The 24512-nt window shown below is 41.0% G+C and overlaps 1 protein-coding gene across 2 annotated transcripts; it reads right to left on the reverse strand.

The window, feature by feature from the left end:
- Positions 1–13: 13 nt before the first annotated feature.
- ncoa7b (nuclear receptor coactivator 7b) lies at positions 14–19039 on the reverse strand. Of its 2 annotated transcripts, none has more exons than XM_080452406.1 (17): positions 19013–19039; positions 17475–17637; positions 14409–14590; positions 12355–12419; positions 12128–12235; positions 11921–12022; positions 10713–10832; positions 10326–10510; positions 9669–9823; positions 8879–9442; positions 8265–8436; positions 7275–7422; positions 4041–4166; positions 3575–3727; positions 3068–3163; positions 2728–2801; positions 14–2153 (listed from the first exon to the last, which is right to left on the reverse strand). In XM_080452406.1, the coding sequence occupies exons 2-17, from the start codon at positions 17510–17512 to the stop codon at positions 2018–2020; spliced, it is 2424 nt and encodes an 807-aa protein (XP_080308532.1). In that variant the 5' UTR covers positions 17513–17637; positions 19013–19039; the 3' UTR covers positions 14–2017. The 2 variants fall into 2 exon arrangements, with proteins under 2 accessions (XP_080308532.1, XP_080308531.1); XM_080452405.1 differs by lacking the exon at positions 19013–19039 and adding an exon at positions 18548–18980.
- Positions 19040–24512: the final 5473 nt, after the last annotated feature.

The following is a 24512-nucleotide window of genomic DNA, read 5'->3' on the forward strand; positions in this document are numbered from 1 at the left end:
CTACTACCCTGTGAAAAGGTTGATGTGTAAAACACTGGATATAAATGAACATTTATTTTTTTCTATGCTAGCTGTTAAACTGGGCTTTTAGTTAGTGTCATGACATCAAAGTGCATTAAAACCAGCAGATTTTCCCTTTTGGTCTAGTCGAGTGGATGAACAAACCACTTCCCTTATGTAGAGGTAACCAAAACAACATTCAGTAACATTTCATTTAAGAAATGCTTTAACCAGTTAAACCCTATACTTATTATTATTAACGAATTGTTTCCCTCTACAACAAATCTCTGCAGAAAATAACTGCTCTACAATCTCACAATACATTACAATGCAACGTGTTGTGAGCTTGTAGATCTGTAACTTTCGCAGAATGTTCACCTTTTATGATATGCCCAGAATAGAGTCGCTGTAGGGTCTAAGTGGTTAAGTGAACCACTTGGACAACAACCGCTGTAGATGGGAAAAAAGCGGTCCAAGTACAGAGTCAACTCAGGTCCAGTTTACTAAGTGCAGAAGGTTTAAGTGGTAACTACATAGGGCCAAGGCTTATCCATAGAAGCAATGAAATGTCCATAAATGTCCCGCAGTGGAAAGTGGCATCGGTGCAACACTAATACTGGCTATAGCCCTTTTCTAACAATGACCACACAAAAACCAAGTATATAGAATTGGTCCAACTGAGATAAGAATTCAATACTGACACTGGATTTTTTTGTCTCATGTAGTGCTTGTAGGGAATAGGGATACACTTTTTGTATCCATTGTTTTGGATGGTAAAATAAAGAAACATGGACATTCAGCATAACATACTTCTAATAAAAAAAAGATGAACATTTAAAACCATAAAAAAAAACTTTGTGAAAACAAACTGTGTAAAAAAAATAACAATTTAAAATCTTGTATAAAATATGATGAACAGAAAAAGGTATAAAAAAAAACTTTTGGTCATTGCAAACATTTCCCTTTGCACGTTACCTATCTGGCGAACGAGTTGTTTTAGATTGTGAAGGGGAAATGTTATGAAAATGATAAACAGCAATGGGGAAATGCAATGGAACATTCTCAGTCAAAACTATGACTAAAAATATGAGAACACTACAGGATGGCCATCTGAGGAAAGTATACCATTCCTCACTGTAAACAATTAACTCATCTGCCTGCTTTTAAAGTGGGTTTAAATGGGAGAGTATGCAGATTTGGTTAGATAATTGAAATCACAAATGCATCAACCCCGCCTACCCACACACACAGTAGGACAAATCTCTTCCATTTTGACATATGTATATATTCCCAATAATACACATTACAACAATCCGTTTTGCACAAAGGAACCTACAGCATTACTGGACACCCTTTTTTGATACAGATTATAAGCCAGCTTTTTTCATATACTGCAACTTCAACAGTAATTTAAGCATACAGGGGTCCTTTGGCCCTCATAGTCGTAGGGTTAAAACCCACCCTTATATTCCCTTACCTTTCCTTTTGGTATGTGGTGGTAAGGCAGTCCTACATGCTGGGATAATTGGAGGCATTGTGGAATGTCTAAGGCAGCATACAAAGTGAGAGGAAATAACAGCAGTGACATTTCACACTTCCTCTCTTCATGGGACCACAAACCAGACCTACAGTAAGCAGGCCAACCCACCTGGGGCACAACCAAATATAACAAAAAAATCAGCCTCAGACCCATCAGCAAAGCAGTTGATATCCAAGTCCACCAAACACTGTCCAAATAATCATTTCTGACTGGTGAGCCCTTCCAAATGAGAGCAATCCAGAAGGCCATCTTATCCATTTAATTCACTTCTCAGTCACTCTGTGTAAGAAATGGACAAACCCTGACTATTTCCTCATTATTCACCTGGACTCACACAGAAAGTTTAGTTGTTATGTGGGTGGCTAGTGATGCCTCATAGTGGTAAATAAGGTACAGTACATAATGCAGACTTGGGGTTTGAAGGTTTCAGAGTCGTAGAGCAGGGGGTGACTGCAGATGTGGCAGCATCGAGCAAAGCTACTCAAAGGCCCAGACCTCTAAACTGTGGATGTTGAAGTCCTGCTGAGCAGCAAGGGGTTGATTGTTGAAGGTAGCACAGCAGGTGGTGGTGCCCCGGTACAGTTCGGCGTCCAACCACAACCCCAACTGACCGCTGAAGAGGATGGAGAGTGTAAAGGAGCAGTGGAGTGAATAGAGGATTTTTTTTGGGATGCAGCATTATATTAGTCAATTGATGACAGTAAAGGTCCTTACACACCGGCGAATATACGCAAAATTCGGACTCGTTCCGAATAATTAAAAGACGCTTTTTCGTTTCGCGAAACTGATGGTGCATTGACTTTATAAGGTTTAAAAAAAAAACGTATTTATTCGCATGAAGAATTCGCCCCGGTGTGTAAGGACCTTAAGGCTTTTACAAGTCAAGGGCTCTAATGCGGCATGTGTGGCATGGGGTTTGAACCTTTGAAGCTTGTCCTGGAGTCCGGGATTGCATTTGGAATGAATTCACGTGCAATCGCAAGACGTGGCTACCAACTGAAGTTGTCGCTGAACAATGCTCAACAGTTTAAAACGTATACGAAAATGGATACCAAGGGAAAAGGGGGAAACGGTACAATCACCAACTCAATAAATTCTCTCAAACCTCTTTGTCAACACCTAGATCAACAGGCTGACGACTGACAGACATGATGGCTCATATGGTTAAGTACAGTATATCTACTCACCCTCCTCCTCCCATCTGGAGAGAGTCAGTAGAGCCTTTCACAAAGTACGAGTTATCCCCTGTCCAGCGATACACCTGCCGAATAAATAGCAAACTATGTCAGAAATGACCACTTGACTCATCTTTCAAGACGAAGATTTGCAATTTGCTTTGAAAAGCATGGATCGCCGTTTAGTTAAATAGGAAGCAAGCAAATTAGCATAAAGGGGCACAGCCAAGCCAGATTTCCATAGTTTTTTACCGAATGGGATCCCAGATCCCACTCGACTAATAAAGTCTAAAAGTTTAAGTAAGACAATTTATCGAAACGAAACTGTAAACATGTGTAACTTGGTACAAACCTTGATCTCAGGACAGAAGCTGTAGAGGAACGTTTCACCAGTGCCATAGCAGTGCTCGCTCACTTTGAAGGGATGAGTAGATAATGCCCCAAACACCTGAGTCAAAGAAGGATAATTAAAGTACAGGACCGAATACATTAACAGTAAACTGGCTATTACCTTGCGACATAATGATGTGCACATTTTTATGATCTGCATGCACTGTGTAGTGTATGCATGTTAGAGAAAGTTTCAGGCTAGTTGAAGAAATGATTAGTTAAGATTCAAACCACTAGAAGTTGCACTGGAGATGCTCTGGCAATTTAACCTCATGAATTGGGTTACTAGTCAAGGGCTATTTGAAGTGTTTTGTTACATTATCCACACACATTATCCATCTGGATACATGTATGCATGTGCATGCAATGTACAAGGTTCAATCAAATTCAATTCCTTTATTTTCATTGCAGGTGCAACAAAATTTCAATTTGCAAGTCCAATGCAGTAGAAATAGAATATACTGTATACCTGGTTGTCCATGTCTTTGATGACCAGCAGCACAGGACTGTCCACGTCCACCAGCATCCTGTACAGGGTCTTGAGGCTGGTCCCGTGCGCCACGGTGCCGTAGGCCAGTCTCCAAGGGTAACCCTGCACACGGGCGGGTAAGCGGCATGCAAGCTGGACAGCAATCAGAGAGAGAGAGACTGGTCGGTTTGTGTTTGGGACTACATGAAGAGTATCTGGCAACAAGTAGAGCTTAATTTATACTCTGTCGTACGATGGCGTCGCTTGCCGCCAAGAAACCGATTTACAAGACTGACGTTGCTTGCAGATCAGCTCTTCTCGGCAAGCGACACGGTCGTACGACAGAATGAAAAGAAGGCTTTAGAATGTCTTACCTTTCTTTTTTTTTTTTTTACTTTGACTTTATTTTTCAGACAACAAAACGTTTGTTCACAAAAGACATTACAAAAAAGGAATAATGTCTTACCTTTTCAATGTGCGTGTCCTGAAGTATAGAACTGAGATCATTGAGGATGGGCAGTGCTTCCACTGTCAAGTCTCCTTCATAGCTGCCGAAACTCTGCCTGCGCTTGGCCTCATCGATGGTGATGATCTGGTAGCAACGACCACAGTTCAAACACATGGTTATTCAAATAGTTAGATCATACATGATGAATAAATAGAATGACCCTGCCTCACAAACCTAAGTCTAGATTGACTGGTTTATGCTTAGTTTATGACTTGCAGTTGGATGAAGCTTGAAAACGTCACTGCTGGTGGACGTGTCAATAAATTGCACTACAGTGTGCAGACCTTCTTTAATCTTCCATTATTGTTCAGCAGCTGTCTTAAATGTTTTTTTGGATGTGCTCGACTGTTATATACAATGTTTCCAGTTATAAATAAATCCCTTTTGAAAAAGGTGTCAGTGAAAATTGATTGGTAGCATTCGTAACTGTCATAAAGCAGTGATTCTTAACCTTTTTACACCAAGTATCACGTCAGAAAATATTTGGCACACCAAGTACCACCATTATGACTGATGTTAAAATACAGTAGCGTAGACCTATCCAACCTATTCATCTATGCACAGTTCACAGTAACACACTTACAGGAGACACATTTATTCCTAATAAGAATATGTCTTTCACAGTTGTATGGTAGCACTAAAACTGCCACTTTAATTCCTGCAGTTGTCACACAACGCCACAGACAGATCTAACATTAACAAATGTACGTAATAACTGTACTACTGTACTAGCCTACTTCAAAACACACACACACACACACACACACACACACACATAGTTTAACTTTACCAGCTTTTGCAATGCAGAGAAATGTCTGCCTGTGGCTTTATACCCACAGGTGGAACAGGTGTTGACTTGGTCTGATTAAAGGTAGGGTAAGTGATATGGGTAAGTGATATTTTTGGGTTAAAACAAAAAGTATTTTGTTAAAAGGTTAAAATACTATATTCTGATAGTAATCATTGCTATAGAGTGTTTTTTCAGTAACAGATGTCTCCCTGTCTCTCCAGCTCTTTAATAAACAGAAAATACATTTTTCGGTAGGTGTCAAAATCTCAGCCAATCAGGAGAAAGTACCCATTTTTAAGCTTAATTTGTATAGTGTTCCAGTTCCAATTTTGCCTGCTCATTTCTTAGTGTCATCACTTCCAATTTCACTTGTTTAATCTGTATCCTGATTGAGTTCTCTGTCCTGGTTGGATAAAATTGGAAATGAAACAAACGAAAATGCATTTTCTGTTTAATAAAGAGGTGGAGAGACAAGGAGACTCCTAATACTGAACAAACACTCTATAGCAATGAGTACTATCAGAATATAGAGCTATTTAACAATTATTTTAACCAACGCAAATCACTTACCCTACCTTTAAGTTTGTCTCGTTAAGAAATCAAGTGCTTGTCTTTCAGGCAGCACTGTGTTTGATTGTAAGATGCCATTTGAGATGCAAGGGTTTCCTGCATTCATTGCATACCACACTGTCTGTAGGCTCTTCCTCAGCCCATTCCAGTTTAATTCAAATATTTGCGTCATATTAACTCTTTGACTGCGGTTGACTCGATAACGCGCCAATTGCTAGTTTGTCCAGTTGGCCGTCGACGCGTTAGACGCGCGTTCATTGTTTAATCTCTGATCGCGCTATTCTGATTATTTTTCATTCTAGGTTTCGAGTTCCACTTACTTCACCCACACCTGCATCCGGTTTTATGACGCAGATTCAGTTTCCGGTTTTCTTTTTTTTTTCCCCCGGTCATTTTCGGCCAGAATAGGGAAACACACCGCAGCTAGACAAACTATATGAAAATTAAATAACAAAATAACACAAAAAAAAACACAAAAATCGTTGGCACTGGGGGAGTACTTTATGAAAATACTCTGGCAGTCAAAGAGTTAACTGGTGGCTTTTTTCAAGTGTTCTGTTATCCTGAAAATACACTGGTCCTGTTACTCAGCCAGTCCAGTACAGACAGTCCAGACAACTTTCCCCAATCAATACCACAAATTTTACTGTCAGCTGAATCTCATCGTAACTAAGATATTCAATAGAAATTCATACTTTTTATTGCCAGATTTAGCTACTACGTCTGTGAACTTCCCTTGCAAACTGTGCTGCAACAACGCTGTGCTCCGCTCTGCCGAGCCTCCGTCTGATCAGCACAGCTGATGATATTTATAATGTGATAGTCATTCCGGCACATTCTTAAATCTTCCATTAACTCTCTCAGTGCCAGACCCCGAGTTATCCCGAGTTTTAGGGTTATACCCTCAGTGCCAGAACGAGAAATCCCGAGTTTAAAAAAAAAAGTGTTCAGAACCCAAGATATCATTATCTGAAGATTTGCAGCTCCATCCACTCTTTGTTTAACCTATAACTGAAAAAGGCTGTATCTCGCTTCCTAAGCACTTTTGTTTTACTTTGAAAAAAAAAAGAAAAAAGTTGGCATGGTTCGCAATAAATTCTTTTTTTCATTGGCACTGAGAGAGTTAACGGCTAGGTGTGCTGTCATGCTCATTTCAGCACGGCTGGAGAGACTATTTCAATCTATCAGATTTCTTTGGTCAGAACTACCCGCTGTATAATATATAATATTTCACTCTTTTCTCCTTTTTGGGAGATTCCTCTGCGTACCACCAGAGGGGGTATGCAGAGGGGGTTCTCAACCACTGGGCTAAAGGCTAATGCTCACATCATTCTATATTTCTATACAAAAAATGGTCTGCATATAGGGTGGTTTGTATGCTTCCTTTATTTAAGCAAAACATTACAAAAATAAACCACTTCTTTTGAGACAATGTTGTAGAGAGTGATCATAACGGCATGACCTCCCTGTCTAACCTTCATCCATCAATACTTAGTATGAGTATTTGTGTTACAATGCGATGTTCAGTGTCAAAGCTGCACTATACAGACTGCCTGCTTGTGTGGATGTTCTACTTGGACGGTCTATGCCTCGATTGGCGAAATGGAAATGGCAACTTTTATAAATACTTTTATAATTTCAGGCTTTCAAGTGGTTCTATGACTTCGTTAAGACATCATGCACATAGTGGCATAAGCTGTTATTGGTCTACTTTTGAGTGGACAGACATACAGTAGTAATAGTAGATACCGGTACATACATACAGACAAGCCTAGTTATAAATACCTTGGCCTGTTGGTGCCGTAAAAACTGCCTATTCCTACGGAGCTTACCTCCCAGCTACAAGATGCGGGATCACTGAAGAAGTTATCAATCATATCCAACTCATCCTTCTCCACCACTACGAATCCCTGCTCCCGAGCATCCTTCCCATATGCATCCGGAGACCATTGGACAAAGAATGCATACAGGTCGTTGACCCTGGAGCGGACAAATATTGCACCAGTAAGAATGACACACATACAAATAAAACAGATTTTGGGGTATTTCTATGAAGCCTACAATGCGTTATAAATACTTTTTAATGCATTAGAATTTTATGACACAGTATAATTACAGAAGGAGGAAGGCACTGGAGCACACTCGGACAATTAAAGCCTTTTTTATTTACAGGGTGTCTAATAAGTTATCCTTCTTTTAGTTATGAGACACCCAATACATAAAAAAGGCTTTACTTGTCCAAGTTTGCTCCAGTGCCTTCCTTACAAATGGTAAATTCCTTACAAATACCAGTCCCACTCCTGAGATGCACCGGACCAGCCTGAATTTGGCTTGAGGCACGTTGGAACCCCTTTGTTACTGTATAATTACAGTTATAAGTACTCATGCCTAAGTACTCATAAAGCATTACAACAGGCATTTTCTAATTACTTATAAAGTCAAATATCATAATAATACTTCATCATTGTTGGTCAGTCAGTCTTTTGTCTTTAGCCAGGATCGTAGTACATTATAATAAAGAAAAAAGCAGCATTAAATCTATGCAAGAACACACAAAACGTTTCCGTCTACACTTCCAGGAATGCCATTAATAAAATGCTTTCGACTTTATTTGTCGAAGAGGAACATAGGTATAAGTAAAAGACATGTATTTATGAGTGCTTATAACTATAAATGCACAGTGTTACAAGCAGATTCAAATGCATAATAATTATGTTTATAATGCATTATAGACATGGCCTTCATACAAAGTGTTTTTGTTTTTCAAGTAGGCTTAAGCGGCAGTATGTGGACATGTTGATGTTGATTGACTGTTCTCTCACCTTTCCTGTGGCACAGCAAACCAGTACTCTGGCTGCTTTCCCCGCCCCCCGAACCAGTGCGTGGGGCTAGAGGGCATCCCTGTGGCAAACGACTTCCTCATTGGCTTTCCCACTTTGAAGCACAGGAACATGGGAGGGCTCTTGCTCTTCTCCTCAGAGGAGCGAAGCATGTCTATACAGAACGAGCAACAGAAGAAAATTTAAGAAATTTTCTTTCAGTTTTCAAGCAAACGAATGCTGTCATTTGCAGCATTAGCTTACATTAAAGCAAACATCAAAATGGAAATGACCCAAAAAAAGGCTGGATGACTGACAATGAGTTTGCACACACATTACATTTATAGACACACGTATACAATAAACATGAAATAATCTGGTTTAAAACTTAAAAGGGACACCGCTGAAACTAAATCCCAGTGTCATCATCGGGCATAAGTTATCGCACGCCCGACGATGCGAAATGACACATTTGACGTAATTGGTTCGTGAAGTCAACATTTCGTGGAGAAGTATACACCATATATAAATGATCTCCTCACACAAAACAATGTGATTTAGTTTCAAAGTCGGCCAAGTATCCCTTTAAGAGACAGGTTATGAGAAAGAACTCTCACCTGCTATGGGTGCCTGCATCCTCTCCAATAGCCAGGTCTTCATCTCTGCCTCATAGGTCCTCTTCTGTCTCTCCGTCTCGCTCAGTCCTTCCCCAGCTGTTGGCCCGTTCTGCAGCTCCAAATTAAGACACAGGTCCTTAGGACTGCTGCTGCCAACGATATCATGTACACCGTTCATTAAGTCTGCGTCTGCGGTCCCTTTAGATTTGATGTCTTTGGTTTTCAATCCTTCCATGCCTGTAGGTTTGCCATTCACGTCAACCGTTTTTTCAGTTTCTGAGGAGGATTGCAGTGATTCTCCATCCTTTACAGAACCGCTATTCTGAGGCACGCCCTCGTCCTCTTCCAGATTCACTTTGGTCTGACAGAGCACTGGCGTCAGATGAGAGTCTTCCTTTTCAGATTCGTCAGGTCTCAGAAGCTCCTGCTGATCCCCGCTGATAGTGCCATGTGCTTTGGAAGACATCCCCTCCGATTCCTCAGCGCTCCCGTTGGCCGTGGGCTCCAGCTCTGTAAAGCCCTCGTCTGACAGAGTCTTCTCTGTCTGCTCGTCCCCTCCACTCCCTGCCATTTAGAAGATTACTCTTCAGTCAATTAGTATTATTAACAATTCAATTTGCTGAACATCAAGAACAAATATCTTCATTACGGATGCTTGTTGCACATTCAAGTTCACACTCAACAGTTGACAGTAATTCTTTCACCGGACACTTGAATTAATTCAGCTGCCACAGAATACAAAATGACCTGCATGGATCATGTTCGGCCCGTATAATTTGGGTTAGGTTACCAGTTTCTGAGAGGGCTGAGTCGACGTCATCCAGGATAATGGGGCGCTTGGAATCCAGAGCCTCATAGCGGCTGAAGGGGTTGAGATCACGCTCAGAGGGCAGCTGTTCCCATTCCCCGGGCCTGTACACAGGACACAGATCCTGGGGTAGATCTCTGTGGCATTACAGAGCACCATGCACACACCGCAAACCACGATGAGGGGGGAAGATGTTGAAAATAAAAATAAATATCTAACAGAAATGAACATGATGAAATTTAACTGAAAGATGACTGAACAAATTGTGAGGCTTTTAAGTTGTAAAGTAATTCAAAATGGCAAGAATTTAACAAATGAAAAAGAAAATAATATATATAAACGAATTAAAATAAACAAATTGTATATACTATGAATAAAAAATGAGCATTACTTGAGAATTGTTCAAGCAACAAAATGGCGTGGGTTGGAAGGAGACGGAGTGAGTGAGAATGAAAGTAGGATAGCAACACCACACATAGGGATTGATACAAGCAGTTCATATTTTAGACACCAGCAGTGAGATACGTATGTAATGTATTCAGAAGTTGAAAGGAAGAACAAGGAAGTTAAGTGAATTTTAGGTTGAGAAAATCCTAACAAAAAATATATATATCAAGAGCAAAGATCAAGGACCCTTACGACGGCAGGGCATCCTTGAGCTTCATGCGAGAGACGTCGTCATAGAGCGCCACAGAGACCACCTCCTCCATAGGACAGATCAGGCCGTACTCCTCGCAGCCATGCTCGATCACCAGGGGGTCCGACTTGTGGGGGTCAAACATGATGTTGTTTGGCGTCACAATCATCACTCCGCCCACCACACCCTGCCAGATCAAAACGAACACAAATAATAAGACAGAAAACAGAACATGCCAAAATATCTAAATTGCACAACTCTTGTGTTACATCAATAACATAAGGGTCTAGGACAAAATCAACTACCTGAATGGATAGTAAATGCCAGTGACTTCAGTTTATGAACTAAAAACTAGCAAATATCATTATTTAAATAAAGAAAGCTCTCACCATGCCATCTGTGAAGTATTTGCAGCTCATCTTGAGGAATTTAACCGGGCTTTCATCCTCCGAAGGTGGAGATGGCTCACGTCGTAGGGGTTTTGCTGACGAGCTGTTTGAAACACCACCCTGGAAGACAGTACAAAGCCAGATCAAACATCAGATCCTACAGGTCTTGTTCACCTCTCCTCTATGCTGCCTTGTTGTGCCCTTATACTGTTAGTGTTCCCTTCCCCTGCCTATAAAATGTGAAAATGGATTTAACATAACCTTTCCACCGAAACACACACAAGAACAGGGCCAAAGGTCAGTCTTTTTGCATGAAGCAAAACAGTCAATGCCTAGAAGAAAACTGTTAGTTCAAAACTTTGGCATTTGAAAATAAACTTTTCACAGTGTGGCTCTATGGCCATCTCTAAAAGGGTTGTCTGTGTGTCTGTGTGTGTGTTTTTCTGGAGCTAATCTCACAAACTGCGGGACAGGTTTTCACATATACTTATTAAATATTTAACATACAATTTATAATGATGAAAGTCAATGGGGTTTGGATGGGGCTGAAACCTTGCCCGAATTTGGAGTCATACGTCATAGATATGCCATAGACGAGAGTCTGAGATACACATTGGACCCACATGATCATTTTTGCCAGACCCAAGGGGTCGGCCTACATGAGGCTTTGACCCATTTCGTCCATACATGGGCATAAAAGTATGTCCATCTTGTCCCTTTTTTGACCATATATGGACACATTCTGGGTCTGGCAGAACCAGGTCTCCTGGTCTTGTTTTAAAATTCAAATTGTTTTTGCCATTTTTCCCCCCCAATTTAGTAGTTATTCCCAACACACTTGGTATTGAAGCATTTTCCTCTTCCGATACACATGGAATCGCCTGCCACTTCTTTTCATCTGCCAGTGAAGAGCTACACCAGGAGGTACGTGGTGTACGCCATTCCTCAACAGACAACAGGCACCCTTGACCAACTAGTTTAGCGAATCCCTGTTCGGCTTGGCCAATTGTGTTTGTTGGAACACCTGGCCAAGTGAATGCAGCGTGTAGTCGTGGGTGATTCAAACCCCTCATTTCCGTGGTGGTGGCCAGGAACTTTACCCCTGTCTGAGTGCCCCCAATATATATGATTTGGACGTAATGTTTTTCCTCTCCTTGCCCCCCCCCCCCCCGTTTACACAGACTTGTAAACAGTGTGTTATAACTTACATGTGATGCTTCCTGTGGTCGTCCATTTGTGGAGTGAGGATCACAGGAACTCTCAGACTTTGACTCTGATTCTGACAGACTAACATCAGGGACAAACAGTTTCTGCAAGTGTGACGGAGACTCTGCATTAGTCAGAACAAAGATGGAAAGGGTGAATCTGCAGAATGTGGCTGCAGAATGTGGCAGAATGTGGCGCCAAAGTCCTACCTGACCAGGGTAAACACTGCGAGAGAAGAGCTTGTTCAGCTGGACCAGTTTGTTTGGTGTGATGTTGAAATTAAGTGCAATGATGTTTAGGGTATCAATGGGTCCAACCTGCAACATGAGATCAAATCCCTTATGAACTCATGTTTCATATGAATACAGGGCTCAACATAGTATGAGAATCCATCTTCAGGAGGTGTCAGGCTATGACTGTAGAATGAACTACTCACAATGTACTCCACTGTTCCTGGGGGCCTCTTTTTCTCTCTCTTGGCCTGACTTTTACAGCTGACATCTGTGAGAGACATACAGGCAGAGTGAGAAAGAGAGAGAGTGAGCAATCAGAGCATAAAGAGAACCAGAACAGCCTGGTGATAAAATATCAACAGAAAACACTGATATAATCTCAATGAATTAATAAGAGCGCTTTATGGTGACAAAGGAGAACTTCTCTATATTTGACAATCATTGCATCAGTCATAGGACGTTATTACAACATATACGGTACTAACACCATCCTTCGATCCAAATAAGAGCAGCTATTCACAGGTGCATTTTCATCAGCAAAATATACATCAGTGTTCAGCTAAATCATTAAAAAAAATGTTTTAGCAATGAGAGGCTTTCAACAGACATTTTAAAATTAGGACAGGACAAGCATTAGCTATTTGTGTAGTTGGTTGCTTTATGACTCATTGTCGGTCAATATGCTGCATCATCATTATCTAAAACACCACCCCACACATTCTGAAGAAATCATCACACATGCACAATAGACATTAAGTAATAGTAGATGGTCCTAGTCAGCATTTTCTTGTTGCTAGAAGTTATAAGTACAACACTCCCAAACACGTTCCTTCCGGGCACTCCCTCGTCCTTTATGGAAAGTGTGGGCATGAGCATGACTAAGCATTAGGGCAACCAGACTACTGCTATGTGTGTTAACACAAGACAAGACCTCTCTTGATTGTGTGACACTGACAACAGTAATTCATTCATTGGCTTTATACTGAACTGTGACTGCTGTTAATTCTAATGACATTGAAGTAAAACACACACACACACACACACACACACACACAGCTTAGCTGTGTATCATAATTCTAACTGAAAGGCAGCAGTAAATGAGAATTTAGGAGAACTGTAACGGTTCCTGAGAGCTGGTGTTGATGTTTGATTTGATGTTCATGTCGTGCTACAGGAAACAATGGTCTTATTGAAATGTCAGTGCAGGGTTTACACAGCTGCTGACCCGATGACCGATGTACTGATAATAGTTGTCCATTAACACTGTCAACATGGACTTGATGAGCAGTCTACTCACCCTATACAACACCCTAAACAACCCTAAGTTAACAGCTGCTGATGAGAAACACTATTAAAATAAAAACAAAAAAGGCTACACAAAATAAGAAAAACAATGTGAAAGCACCCACTCAAATGTAGGTCCACTGCAAAAGGTAAATTCATATTAATTAAGGCCACAATGTCCATTTTTAGGTTTGGCATTGGGAATATGTTTTTTCTTGTCAGGTACAGGTACCAATTGCATCTACCATCAACAACTCAAAGTGATATGCACAACTACCTCACCTTAAAAGAGAAGGAATTAAAAAGTTATGCAATTTCTGTATTAAAAAGGAAGTTTTCCATTTCCATTTAAAAACAAACGTGACTTTATCATTTCCTGTGCACAGAATCACATCGTTGCATCAGCAGAGTCTGCAGCCATACATCCGTACATACTATCCCTACCATCGGCAACTGTTTTTCAAGCCTAACTGGAGCAAATGACTGACAGTGTTTTCTTTTTAAATATGTTCCTGTGTAACAAATCAAATCGAAAGTTAGTCGCCTTGTTGTGTTTGTCTACACTACAGTATTGACTTTATTCTGTCCACATTTAAAATGTATTGGTTGTGTTGTCTGCTAGTCTTTTTTTCTTTTCAGTTTCATTGGTGGTTCTACTGTAAAAAAAAAAACAATGTTTTTGAGGCCACTATGCAGTCTGAAAATGTTGTGATAAAATTCTGTATAACAAGTGTGGAAGAAGGTCAAACTTAATGAGGTGAAAGTTTAGTTCAAAATTGTAATACCTTTCGGTGTACCAAATACAGTATGTAAGTGTCCAAGTCACAAAAAATATTGTGGGGTTTGTCTGTATGAAAGATTTCCAATTAAAATTAAAATTACAAACCAATGTTTCTGTACAGAGTCGTGGGTTACAAAATGTTTTTTTTTTAAATGTTCCCCCTTTAGAATTTAGCTAACAGACATGCATTACCTGAGCCGGCAGATGGATTTGCTGTGATTTTCTCTGTATTTTCATTCTTGTCCTCAGGGTTGGTGACAATCAAGGTATCTGAACAGGAGATGATGGGCAACTTCAGGGGCGAATTAGCTGGATTCTGCTCCACCACACTCTTCTCTGGTTGGCTTTGTTTGAGCTGTCTCCGCCTCTTCAACCTGATTGGATTTAAGAGGAGAAAGGACTCAGGAGTGGGGGCTAAGTATTTATGTTTACTTTCACCCAACTAGTAGGCTAACAAAGAACAGGACTGCAGCATTAATGGGCCATGCAAGTCAATGCGTGTCACCGTTTATTCACAGCTCTTACCATAAATCGTACATAAACAGAGACCATCTGCCCAATAATAGCTTTAGTTTTTTGATTTTTGCATATGTTTACATTTTCTCCAAAGTCATTAAAACATTACCTCACTTACATGAATAACTAAGTCAATGTTGGCTTAACATCATTGCACATTTAATACTAATAGTCATGGATGTTTTAAATTTAGTTTGTAAATCTTCTCTCCAGGGACTATTTTTGAGAGACTTTTCAAATCAATCCATGCTTTAAAATGCAACGCTAACAATAAATAACAGCACAATGGCATATGTACTGTATATAGCATGTTTAAGTTGTTCACCCATTAGATCGAGGACACAACTCACAAGTACTCTCATAATAGTTAATAGCTTGGTAAATAAATCAAATCCATGATAACAGACTGTCCTCTCACTTTACTTCGCTCCCTTGGATGTCTGTTCTTCTTGTCCAGTCATGCCATGATTAATCATTAATTAATATGGGAATGATGTAATAGCATGGCCATTGGCCAAACGGCATCAGGGTTCATTAACAGGCGAAGCTGCAGCAAATTCAGCCTAAAACAAATGACACAGTTCAGTGGCTCCACAGGTTCCCTGTGCACTAAAGGAATCATGCAACGATGGTATGCTCAAAACCTAGCCCTTTGAGTGAGAATGAGTAAAGATGAGACCATTTTGAGTCTTTATATGCCTTACAGAGCCTGTATAACCTGAGGCAAGGAGGAATAAAGAAGATGTAAGAGAGAAATATCCTAAGTGTGTTAGTGTCCTAATGGATGGGCAGCAGTGGGTCGATAAGACTGCAGACACGCAGCTCAGGCCTTTCCACACACACACACAAATGCACAGTGTTAATTTAACTCTGAAAGTGTACATGGTCCATTTGGTTACATTTGTACACTCTCAGAGCTACAAATAGATAAATGAACACTGAGGATCCTACTGTGTAGCCGCCGCCAGTCATTCTCCCACTCTATCTGATGCAGTGCACATCTGGCAGAGAACTCGGGAACCTGCAGCCACATTCCAAACAATACTGCTGTTTCACTTCAGCACACTCTCCAGCAGAGGAATGCAGTTATATCGGTTTGCACGTCTATCTTATTGCTATTCTATTCTATCTTTCCCTCCTAGACTCCGACTGTACCACGGAGACTCCCCGGCCTAAATACGCACTCCTAATAATGCAGACAAGTGTTCCAGACAAACTCCTCTTCCCTTTCAGTGGCGTGGCTCATTTGTGTCTCTGTCACAAACAGCACTAAGCATAGATAGGTTTCCATGCCAGGCAAAACAAACAGCAAGCTCTTATAATGGCCATGGTGACAGTTTCTTCCATTGCAAACAAGTCATTTGCATAAATGTGGCATGTAACTCAGGCAGTCATAGTTAGTATCTGTGTGCATTTGTAAGTGTTCTGTGTTCCAGGAAGACCTTTGCTCTGTGTTGTGCAGAGAGGAAGAAAGGGAACATGTGGTGGAAATGGAGTTGGAGCTGTGCAGACGCATGCAGTAACTGTGTCTGTTCAGAGATAAGGATTGTTTTTCCTGACAAAATGTTCACCATATCTTTTCCATACAGGCCCACTCAGCTATGGTGGGCTTCCTCAAACGGTGGTCTGCAAGAGCCTAAAGCCTGTGTTATACTTGGTTGCGTACCATCTCCTAACCTAGAAGTCCACAACCCTGTATGTTCCTATTTTGGAACAGGAGCAAGCTGAACAGGTGGGAATTACCTCTTGATGTAATACCATCAAGTGTTTAATTTTTCCATACATTATCATTAGTTACTAAAACAGATGAATATATTAAATAACTAAATTGGTTTGTGCCACAAGCATCTTATGACATAGCACAAGCTGCTAATGTGAGTACTAAATAGGGCTGCAACTATCGATTATATTCTTAGGTAATTGTTCTATCAAATACTTTTTTGATAATTTTTTTTATTTTTATTGATGTGTTAAAAAAAAGGGTTTTCATTCAATTAAATCGATTAGTTCAATTAACTGTTGCACCCTTAGTAATAAGCAATGTGAACCATCTACAATGTACTTATTAATCCATCACAAGCCCATTTTCAACAGCTTTGATATAATAGTATCACAACCAGCACTTAATTCCTGCTCTTCTATGGTTCATGTTTTGGCTGACTTGGCCGTATTCTATTGTTTAACTCGGTGGTCTTTTTCACATAAGCATTGCTTCCAATTACACCACTTACATTACATATATAAAAACACACACTGCCGGTCCTGTCTGTTCTTCAGTAACTGAATTACATGTGTAATGTGAAGGGCTGCTGTTGTGTTGCTTGCTCAGCCAATAACACAAGCGACAGTCGTGCATTAGCCTCGGGTACCCCTGCGTTGTTGTTGTTTTTTGTTTAGTCGTGCATGGAATAAAATCTTAAAGAGTAGGATACTACAAAACGTAGGCAGGTCATTTGAGTGCTCCCACTTTTCTCACCTTAAAATAGTCCATTATGTTAGATAAGACTCAGTCAATGACTCAGACAAACCTTATGTCACACTTGAACCATTGTAAGTAAATTACTTTCAGATTTGTTATCAAGGGAGATTGGGGAAATGTATCTAATACTTTAACACATCAGGCTGGATAAAATGGAAGCACACATTGATGGTAAATAGAAATGGATGCCCATAATGCTACAGAGGTATTAGTTTTACCACACAAGCAATATATCAAACCTGCACTATCCAATTGCCCCTTACCTCGCAAAATAGCTCTGCTTCCTTTCCCTTTTCTCCATCTGGACAGCAGGGTTCTAGAAATGCATGCGACCAAACTGTGTCCAAGAAGACACCAGAGTCCACACACGGCTTTGAGACAAATCACCTCTCCTCTCACGCTGTGCTCTCAGGCGCCCTCCTAATCCTGTTGGAGGAGGGAAGAAAAGAAGGCTTTAGCAGGCTAACCGTGTTACTTCAGTAGACCGGTCACTGTAAGAGCACAGTGATTGATTATGAGGCTGAGGAGGCCACTGGTCATGTCATCAGCCTAAGTGGAGGGCGATGAAAAGCATATTCCACAATAGCCACTCTGATAGTAGCAGACCAATATGGAAACCCATTTCAGTGGAGTAGGTCAGTAGGAGATTTGCAGAGTCAAGAATGTGACAAAAACAAAATAAATATCCATGAATTCAAGGCTTCATGGGGTGTGTAATTGATAGAAAATAAGTCATTTTGGGGTGACACAGAAAATAGCTGCTTGCCAAATATCTACTATGTCTGATATTACACACCCAAACAGTATTTCTAATATTATTACAGTAGGCTGCTTGCATCGGCATGGCAATTAATCAAAAATATGTAGCCTTGGATCAAGACTATCATAGATGTATTTTATACGAAAGTAGTCAGAAGTCAGACTCGCTAAAAATACATCTATGATAGTCTTCATCCAAGGCTACCAAATATGTAAATGTACATCATGCAATCATAGAAGAAAGTATCAGACCATAACCATTTAAATCACTTGTAAGTTATTTGGTCTGATGAAAACAGTATTTGTATCTGAACTGAACAAACAGTAACAAACAGTTTCGATTTCCTGGCACAGTAAACTCCCCAGTGTTCCCCAGTAAATCCATGTTAACTCCGAGACCCGAGAGTATACAAATGGAATCAAATGGATTTGGTCGTACGTGTTGTCTGTACCATTGTAGTAAAATTAATACATTTTACAATTGAATGTATAAATGTGATCATATCCGAGGTGAATTAGTAGTCAGATGGCAATAACCACGGTGCTAAGATCGAGGCCAAATGAAAACAAAACCTACATGATTCAGTCTCCATGCAGATCTGTGGGATTCCTCATCCCTTTCAGCATCAGCCTTCCTTCATTCACTTAAGCGGCAGTGGAAGTCAACCAAATGATAATACACTACGTTACAGATAATAAAGTAGTATATACAGATAACAAGCGATGTTGCAGATAACCTGCACTGACTGCACAGAAGAAGACGAAGCAAACACGCAGCTGAAGGTACAGGGTCCAGTTAATGATGCTAGTGAGTTAGCAGGCTAGCAGCCACTGTGTGTTTACAAGAAGACAATAGCAACCTGGAGCTGCTGGCGTGGGGAGTTCATTATTATTACCGCGTCAAAAGCTTCTCTTTACTCGAAAATTAAACACCTCCTGCGGAATGGACCGACGATAAGTGAACGCCAATGCACACATGCATTTCTATGTGAAAGTCGATGTTATGCTATGTATGTACTAACCGTTACAATTGCTGACATACCTTTTTTGCATCCTTAACGACTTTATTATGTCAAGAATCGACAGCCAACTACGCCACCTTGTGGTAGGAAGGTCGGTAACTGAACCGAACCTCAAAGCAGGGCCAGTGGTTCCCAAACGATTGAGCTCAAGACTCAAAAGAGAAATAGACGTTTGACCGGGAGCCAAACTAGTGAAAATAGCAGCTAGATCTGCTATTTTCACTACTTAAACACTTAAAAATGTATTTATGGAGCTTATTTGGTTTATTTTATTTATGAAATACTTTTGAAATGTGTTGGAATTCATTTGTGATTTTTTTAATGGAACACATTACGAAAGGGACATTTACTCGCGGCCCATAAAAATTGGTCCGCGACCCAAACATGGGTCCCGACCCTGTTTGGGATAAATCTATATCATGTTATCCTGATTATCAGACTCAGATAGTGGGCGGGGTCTATGGTCTGGAACCAGGCTAATATCATGTATTATTACTTGCAAGTAATGAATGATATAGATTTAACTGACAATCAACAAATAATGTAATATTTTAGTTTCCCATAATTGAAATATAAAAATCCAATGTTGAGAATATTGAAGGGCCAAGGGGACTCGGGTAGCCTGGGACCAGACGAATCTGCCAGTGTATAAAAAAGTTTTGCCCACGCAGTGATATAGTCTGGCTACGCGAGGCTAGGACTCGGGAGAATGATTCGCTATCAATGTTTGGGGGGGGAATCTTATTGGCTCTGAGTTTGGCAACATTTATCTGACATTCAAACATTTTTGACGGCCCAACAACCGACAGCTCAATGCAGTTTTCCAATTAATTATTATTCTATTACTTATTATTAATAAAGTGTATAACTATAAGAAGCCAAAACATTACCGGCTTGATATCCTTCCCTGGTGGTCTAGTGGTTAGGATTCGGCGCTCTCACCGCCGCGGCCCGGGTTCGATTCCCGGTCAGGGAACACACTTTTTTACATCATTAGTTTTTGGCCTTATGGCTTTGTGTGTTACCCTGATAGCACCAATGTATAATCGTACCACTGTACTATTGGCAAACTATTAATACAGTATTCAGTCAACTAAAGTGTAATTATTAGGGAAGTAAGGCTACTTACTCTATAATCGATCAACTTTGCCACTAGATGGCACACTTTACCATAGTAAATGACTTACAGCAACAACAACGTAGGTCTGCAGAATGTCGAAAAGGATTTGACATTAGAGCAACTAATTGGATAATAATCTCTCACTGTAATAATTTCACTGTAATAATTTCACAATTCCCACTAAAACAGTGGGAATAGTTTTTTCAGAGACAACGTTTTATTTAATTTGCAGCCTACCCTGAACCATTCAAAAACCTGTTTTACTACTGACATTGCTGACAGTTTTTTGGGTAGCCTATTAAATAGGTAGGTAAAAAGGATATTCTCTGTTAAATTGCATAAATTGACAAAACGCTAATTTATCTGTGTGGCATACTAGTACGAGAGAGAGAGAGAGAGAGAGAGAGAGAGAGAGAGAGAGAGAGAAGAGAGAGAGAGAGAGAGAGAGAGAGAGAGAGAGAGAGAGAGAGAGAGAGAGAGAGAGAGAGAGAGAGAGAGAGAGAGAGAGTCCATATACAACAGTATAATAGCATGTGTTTTTGGAACCTGGATCCTGGAGAGCCCTCTAAAGGTGGAAGGAGACAGGCTCAGACATCAGGCCTGCTGATTGGCCAGCCCAGGTTTTAACCAGTTTCTGCCTGGCTATGTATCTTGGCAGTTATTTTGACAGCGCTATCAGAGAGAGAGATAAGCTGTCTTAGGAATCGCCATGGCGCCGGTGTGTCCCTTCTCCAGCCTGCTCAGACATTCATTCACCCCCCTGGCCGAAGCAAGGGATTGTGGGGGACTTTTGGTTGGGAGCAGGGTTTGTGTTGGCAGGAACCCCACAGTTCTGGGTAGCATCGTTCCCTTCAAGGGTTACCCCTGCTGAAACACCCATCCAGCTCACTCCCGGGACCACAAACTGTACACACCCAAATCCAAAATATCACTATATCTCTCTTTCCCTGTGTCTCATTCAGACATTCTCTTTTTCCCCCCATAAATGCCAATTTGCCCGACCTCTCTCATCTGTCTGTTGTTCTTTAATTTCTATTGTTCCTTAAAAACACTCTTTCCATTTAAAATGCAAAATACGCCCAGGTCCCCACTTTTGCACACTGTCCGACTCTCCCTCACTTTTATGCCTTTCTTTTCCATAGGCCTATAGGGACGGCAGTCACGGTGAAAAGATGGATGGGGGAGAAAATAGAAACGAGAAGAGGCAGACAGAACGGTATAGTCTGACTGAACTGTAAGCAAAAAAGCACTAAAAAATAAAACCCAAAGATGAACTCCGGTAAACTTTTGACTCTTTGCAGAGTAATGTTTTCAAGATGTGTCTTCCATACAGCACTGTCCAATAGTTAAAGTGCATCACCCTATGTGGCGTCCCTGGGTTCTGCGTCTCTAACGTTTCTACAGCAGGGTCATATAAGATCTGTATACAGGTAGTCCTGTCTCAGACTCTGATATTAGAATTTTTATGGTACTATTCCGTCAGGGCCCACAAACAGCATGGTGCCATTACAGAGGCTGTTTTTTGTTTTAAGATTATTGCTACAGGGGAGTACAGTATGAGATCAAAGACACACACAGGCATGCGCACGCACACACACACACACACACACACACACACACACACACACACACACACACACACACACACACACACACACACACACACACACACACACACACACACACAGAGAGAATGGAATTTATGTTGCAGAAGAGGAGCAGGGGTTGCATAAGGGGAACCAGAGGGACAAAAGGGCAGATGAAGCATCTTTTTGCAGGGTTTTGTGTGTCTATGAGGGAGAGAGAGTGAGTGAGACAGAGTGAGCGCCTACAGTTTGCATGTGTGTCTTGAAAAATAATATTCGGTATATACTGTATATCTACTGTAATAGCACACAATGAAGAAGATTGATAGAGTCCTGTGAATAACACAAAGCCATGTGCTTTATTATTATCAGGTCATTAAAGGTATAGAATAAATATATGTAAAGAAGAGTGATGGGGGCTGCGTTCAAAGCCTTATCACTCTATTGACTTTAATGCTCTGCTGAGATGGTGCAACCCTGATGTTTTGTGTTCTTTTTCTTTTGGCAAGTTTTGCTTTATTAGATAGCAGAGTGTGGAGAGACAGGTAACCGAGGTCAGAGAGAAGAAAACATGACGGGAGTTGGATTCAAACTCCAAGGAGCATGTGGTCCATGAACTAACCGGCTGAGCCACCAGGCACCCTTGTGTCAGATGTTTTATTTTTTTTATTATCATTTAACACAAACTATTGTAATAACAACGGCCTGACCCAGGACAGGCCTTGGAGATGGATTAAAATCATTTTCTGTCAGACGTCACACACTCCCAGCTTAGACTAGCGCCACTGATAACTTCAAGTACATTGTGACAGAAAGAAGCCGCAAAACCTAAACAACCAAAAAGGATCATGTCACACAGACGATCACTGATAGGACATTTTCAGGGGGTCAGAAGTCAACTTTAACCCACCACCAACCATAATAAGCTCTATTTTGATTGATATTTTCCCATCAGATGGATTTAGTTTTACATCTTTCTGTTTATAAGCAGACACAAATATGCTGAAAGAATGCTGCAAGCTAATTAGAAAAGGAAATATCTGACCCATGGCTAGTTATTAATGATGCTGATGATAGTGACTTTTTGTTGCCAGATCTTCTCTGAGGAAACTCATTCACAAACCTAAACAGCAAATGTTGACAGATTTACAAGTTCTGCTTGAGATGAAGAGGGAGTGAGCAAAGGAGAGGGAAAGAGAAATGGCATGGCACAGAATAAAGGGGAAAAGTCAAAGACAAAGGTCAGAAGAAATGTTTAAGAAAGCAGAGAGCAAAAGGCACTAAATCACAGCTCAGATATGACTAATTGGGAATAAAGAATGTAAGAATCTGATTAGGTGGGGTGCCCGCCGGCCTAGCGCTCCGGGTGCTTATCATATATAGTATTAGGCTCTAACGACGTCGACAGCCTGACAGCACATCGCGGGTTCGAGTCCTGATTTCCGACGACCTTTGCTGCGTGTCTCTCCCTGTTTCCTGTCTACCTCCTGTACTATCAATAAGGGCATAAAAGCCCCAAAAATATCTTTAAAAGTAATTTTAAAAAAGAATCTGGTTGGGTAAAGAACACAACAAGCTAGCACTTAAAGCAGAAATAACTTGGGAGGGTTAAGCTTTGCATGGAATCATTTTATGGAACTGGAGAAATCTTTACTGTTGCTACTTGTCTGTTGGAGTGGGAAATATAATTCTACATCATTTCCTGTCGTTGGATGGTGTGTGTGTGGCCTGTAACAGACCACAAGCTGTAATGGTTTGGTAATGTGACATAGTGTTGTGGTTTTGAACAGAGATACTAGTCTCTCCATTGGTGGTCTGGGAGAGTTCAGCATGGCTGATAGAGGGACACCACCTGGATTAGCCATCAGGTTAATGACAGCTGCAATAAATACACACGCACGCACACATGCACGCACACACGCACACACCTGCGCACACGCACGCACGCACGCACGCATGCACGCACATGCATGCACATAGAGATAGAGAGATTTAAAGTGATGGGTATATGGTTTGATGCTTGGACACTGAGACAAGATGAGATGACAAGAGTACATACCAAAAACCCAGACAGATACAAGCCTACTGTATCCCATCCAGTGCCACCACACCCAGCGTCAGCCTGCCAATCAGCCGAGGCACTGCAGCCCATGACCTTTGACCCGGGAACTGAACAGGAGACTTAAAGGTTATCAGTGAAACATTGAAGTTCTTAAATCTGATGTCCGAGGAAAGCTATCGCATTGGACAGAGGATACACCTTGGGCTTACGGAATGTTATAATAGCAGATTTACAAGCTCACAGCAACGTGTTGTGAGGTTGTAGATCGGCTATTTTTGGCAGAGATTTGGTGTAGGGGGAAAAGACGAGGGGCCTATTAGACCCCTGGGGGACTCCGGTCAACAAGGTATATGTATATTGTATATAGGGTTTAAGTGGTTTTTAACGGTTTGCAACTCAGGTGAATAAGTGAAAGAGGGACATAATTGGCTGTCGGTTTGCCAATGCACGTGCACTAAGTGAAAGAAAGACAGGACTCCTCTTCCAACACACACCCTCATCACATGACCATGGTGGAGGAGCAAATAGTGCGTGGTCTGTTTACCCTGCTTATCGGTTTATGTTGTAACATGTAGAGGCAGTGAGGCACACACAGGTTGACCCCTAAACACACACACACACACACACACACACACACACACACACACACACACACACACACACACACACACACACACACACACACACACACACACTCGGAAACCATACCTTGGTCAAACCCTTCAAAACCACTTGAACCCCAGCATTCATAT

Source organism: Gymnoscopelus braueri (assembly GCF_963280865.1).
Source record: "Gymnoscopelus braueri genome assembly, chromosome: 16".
NCBI lineage: Eukaryota > Metazoa > Chordata > Actinopteri > Myctophiformes > Myctophidae > Gymnoscopelus > Gymnoscopelus braueri.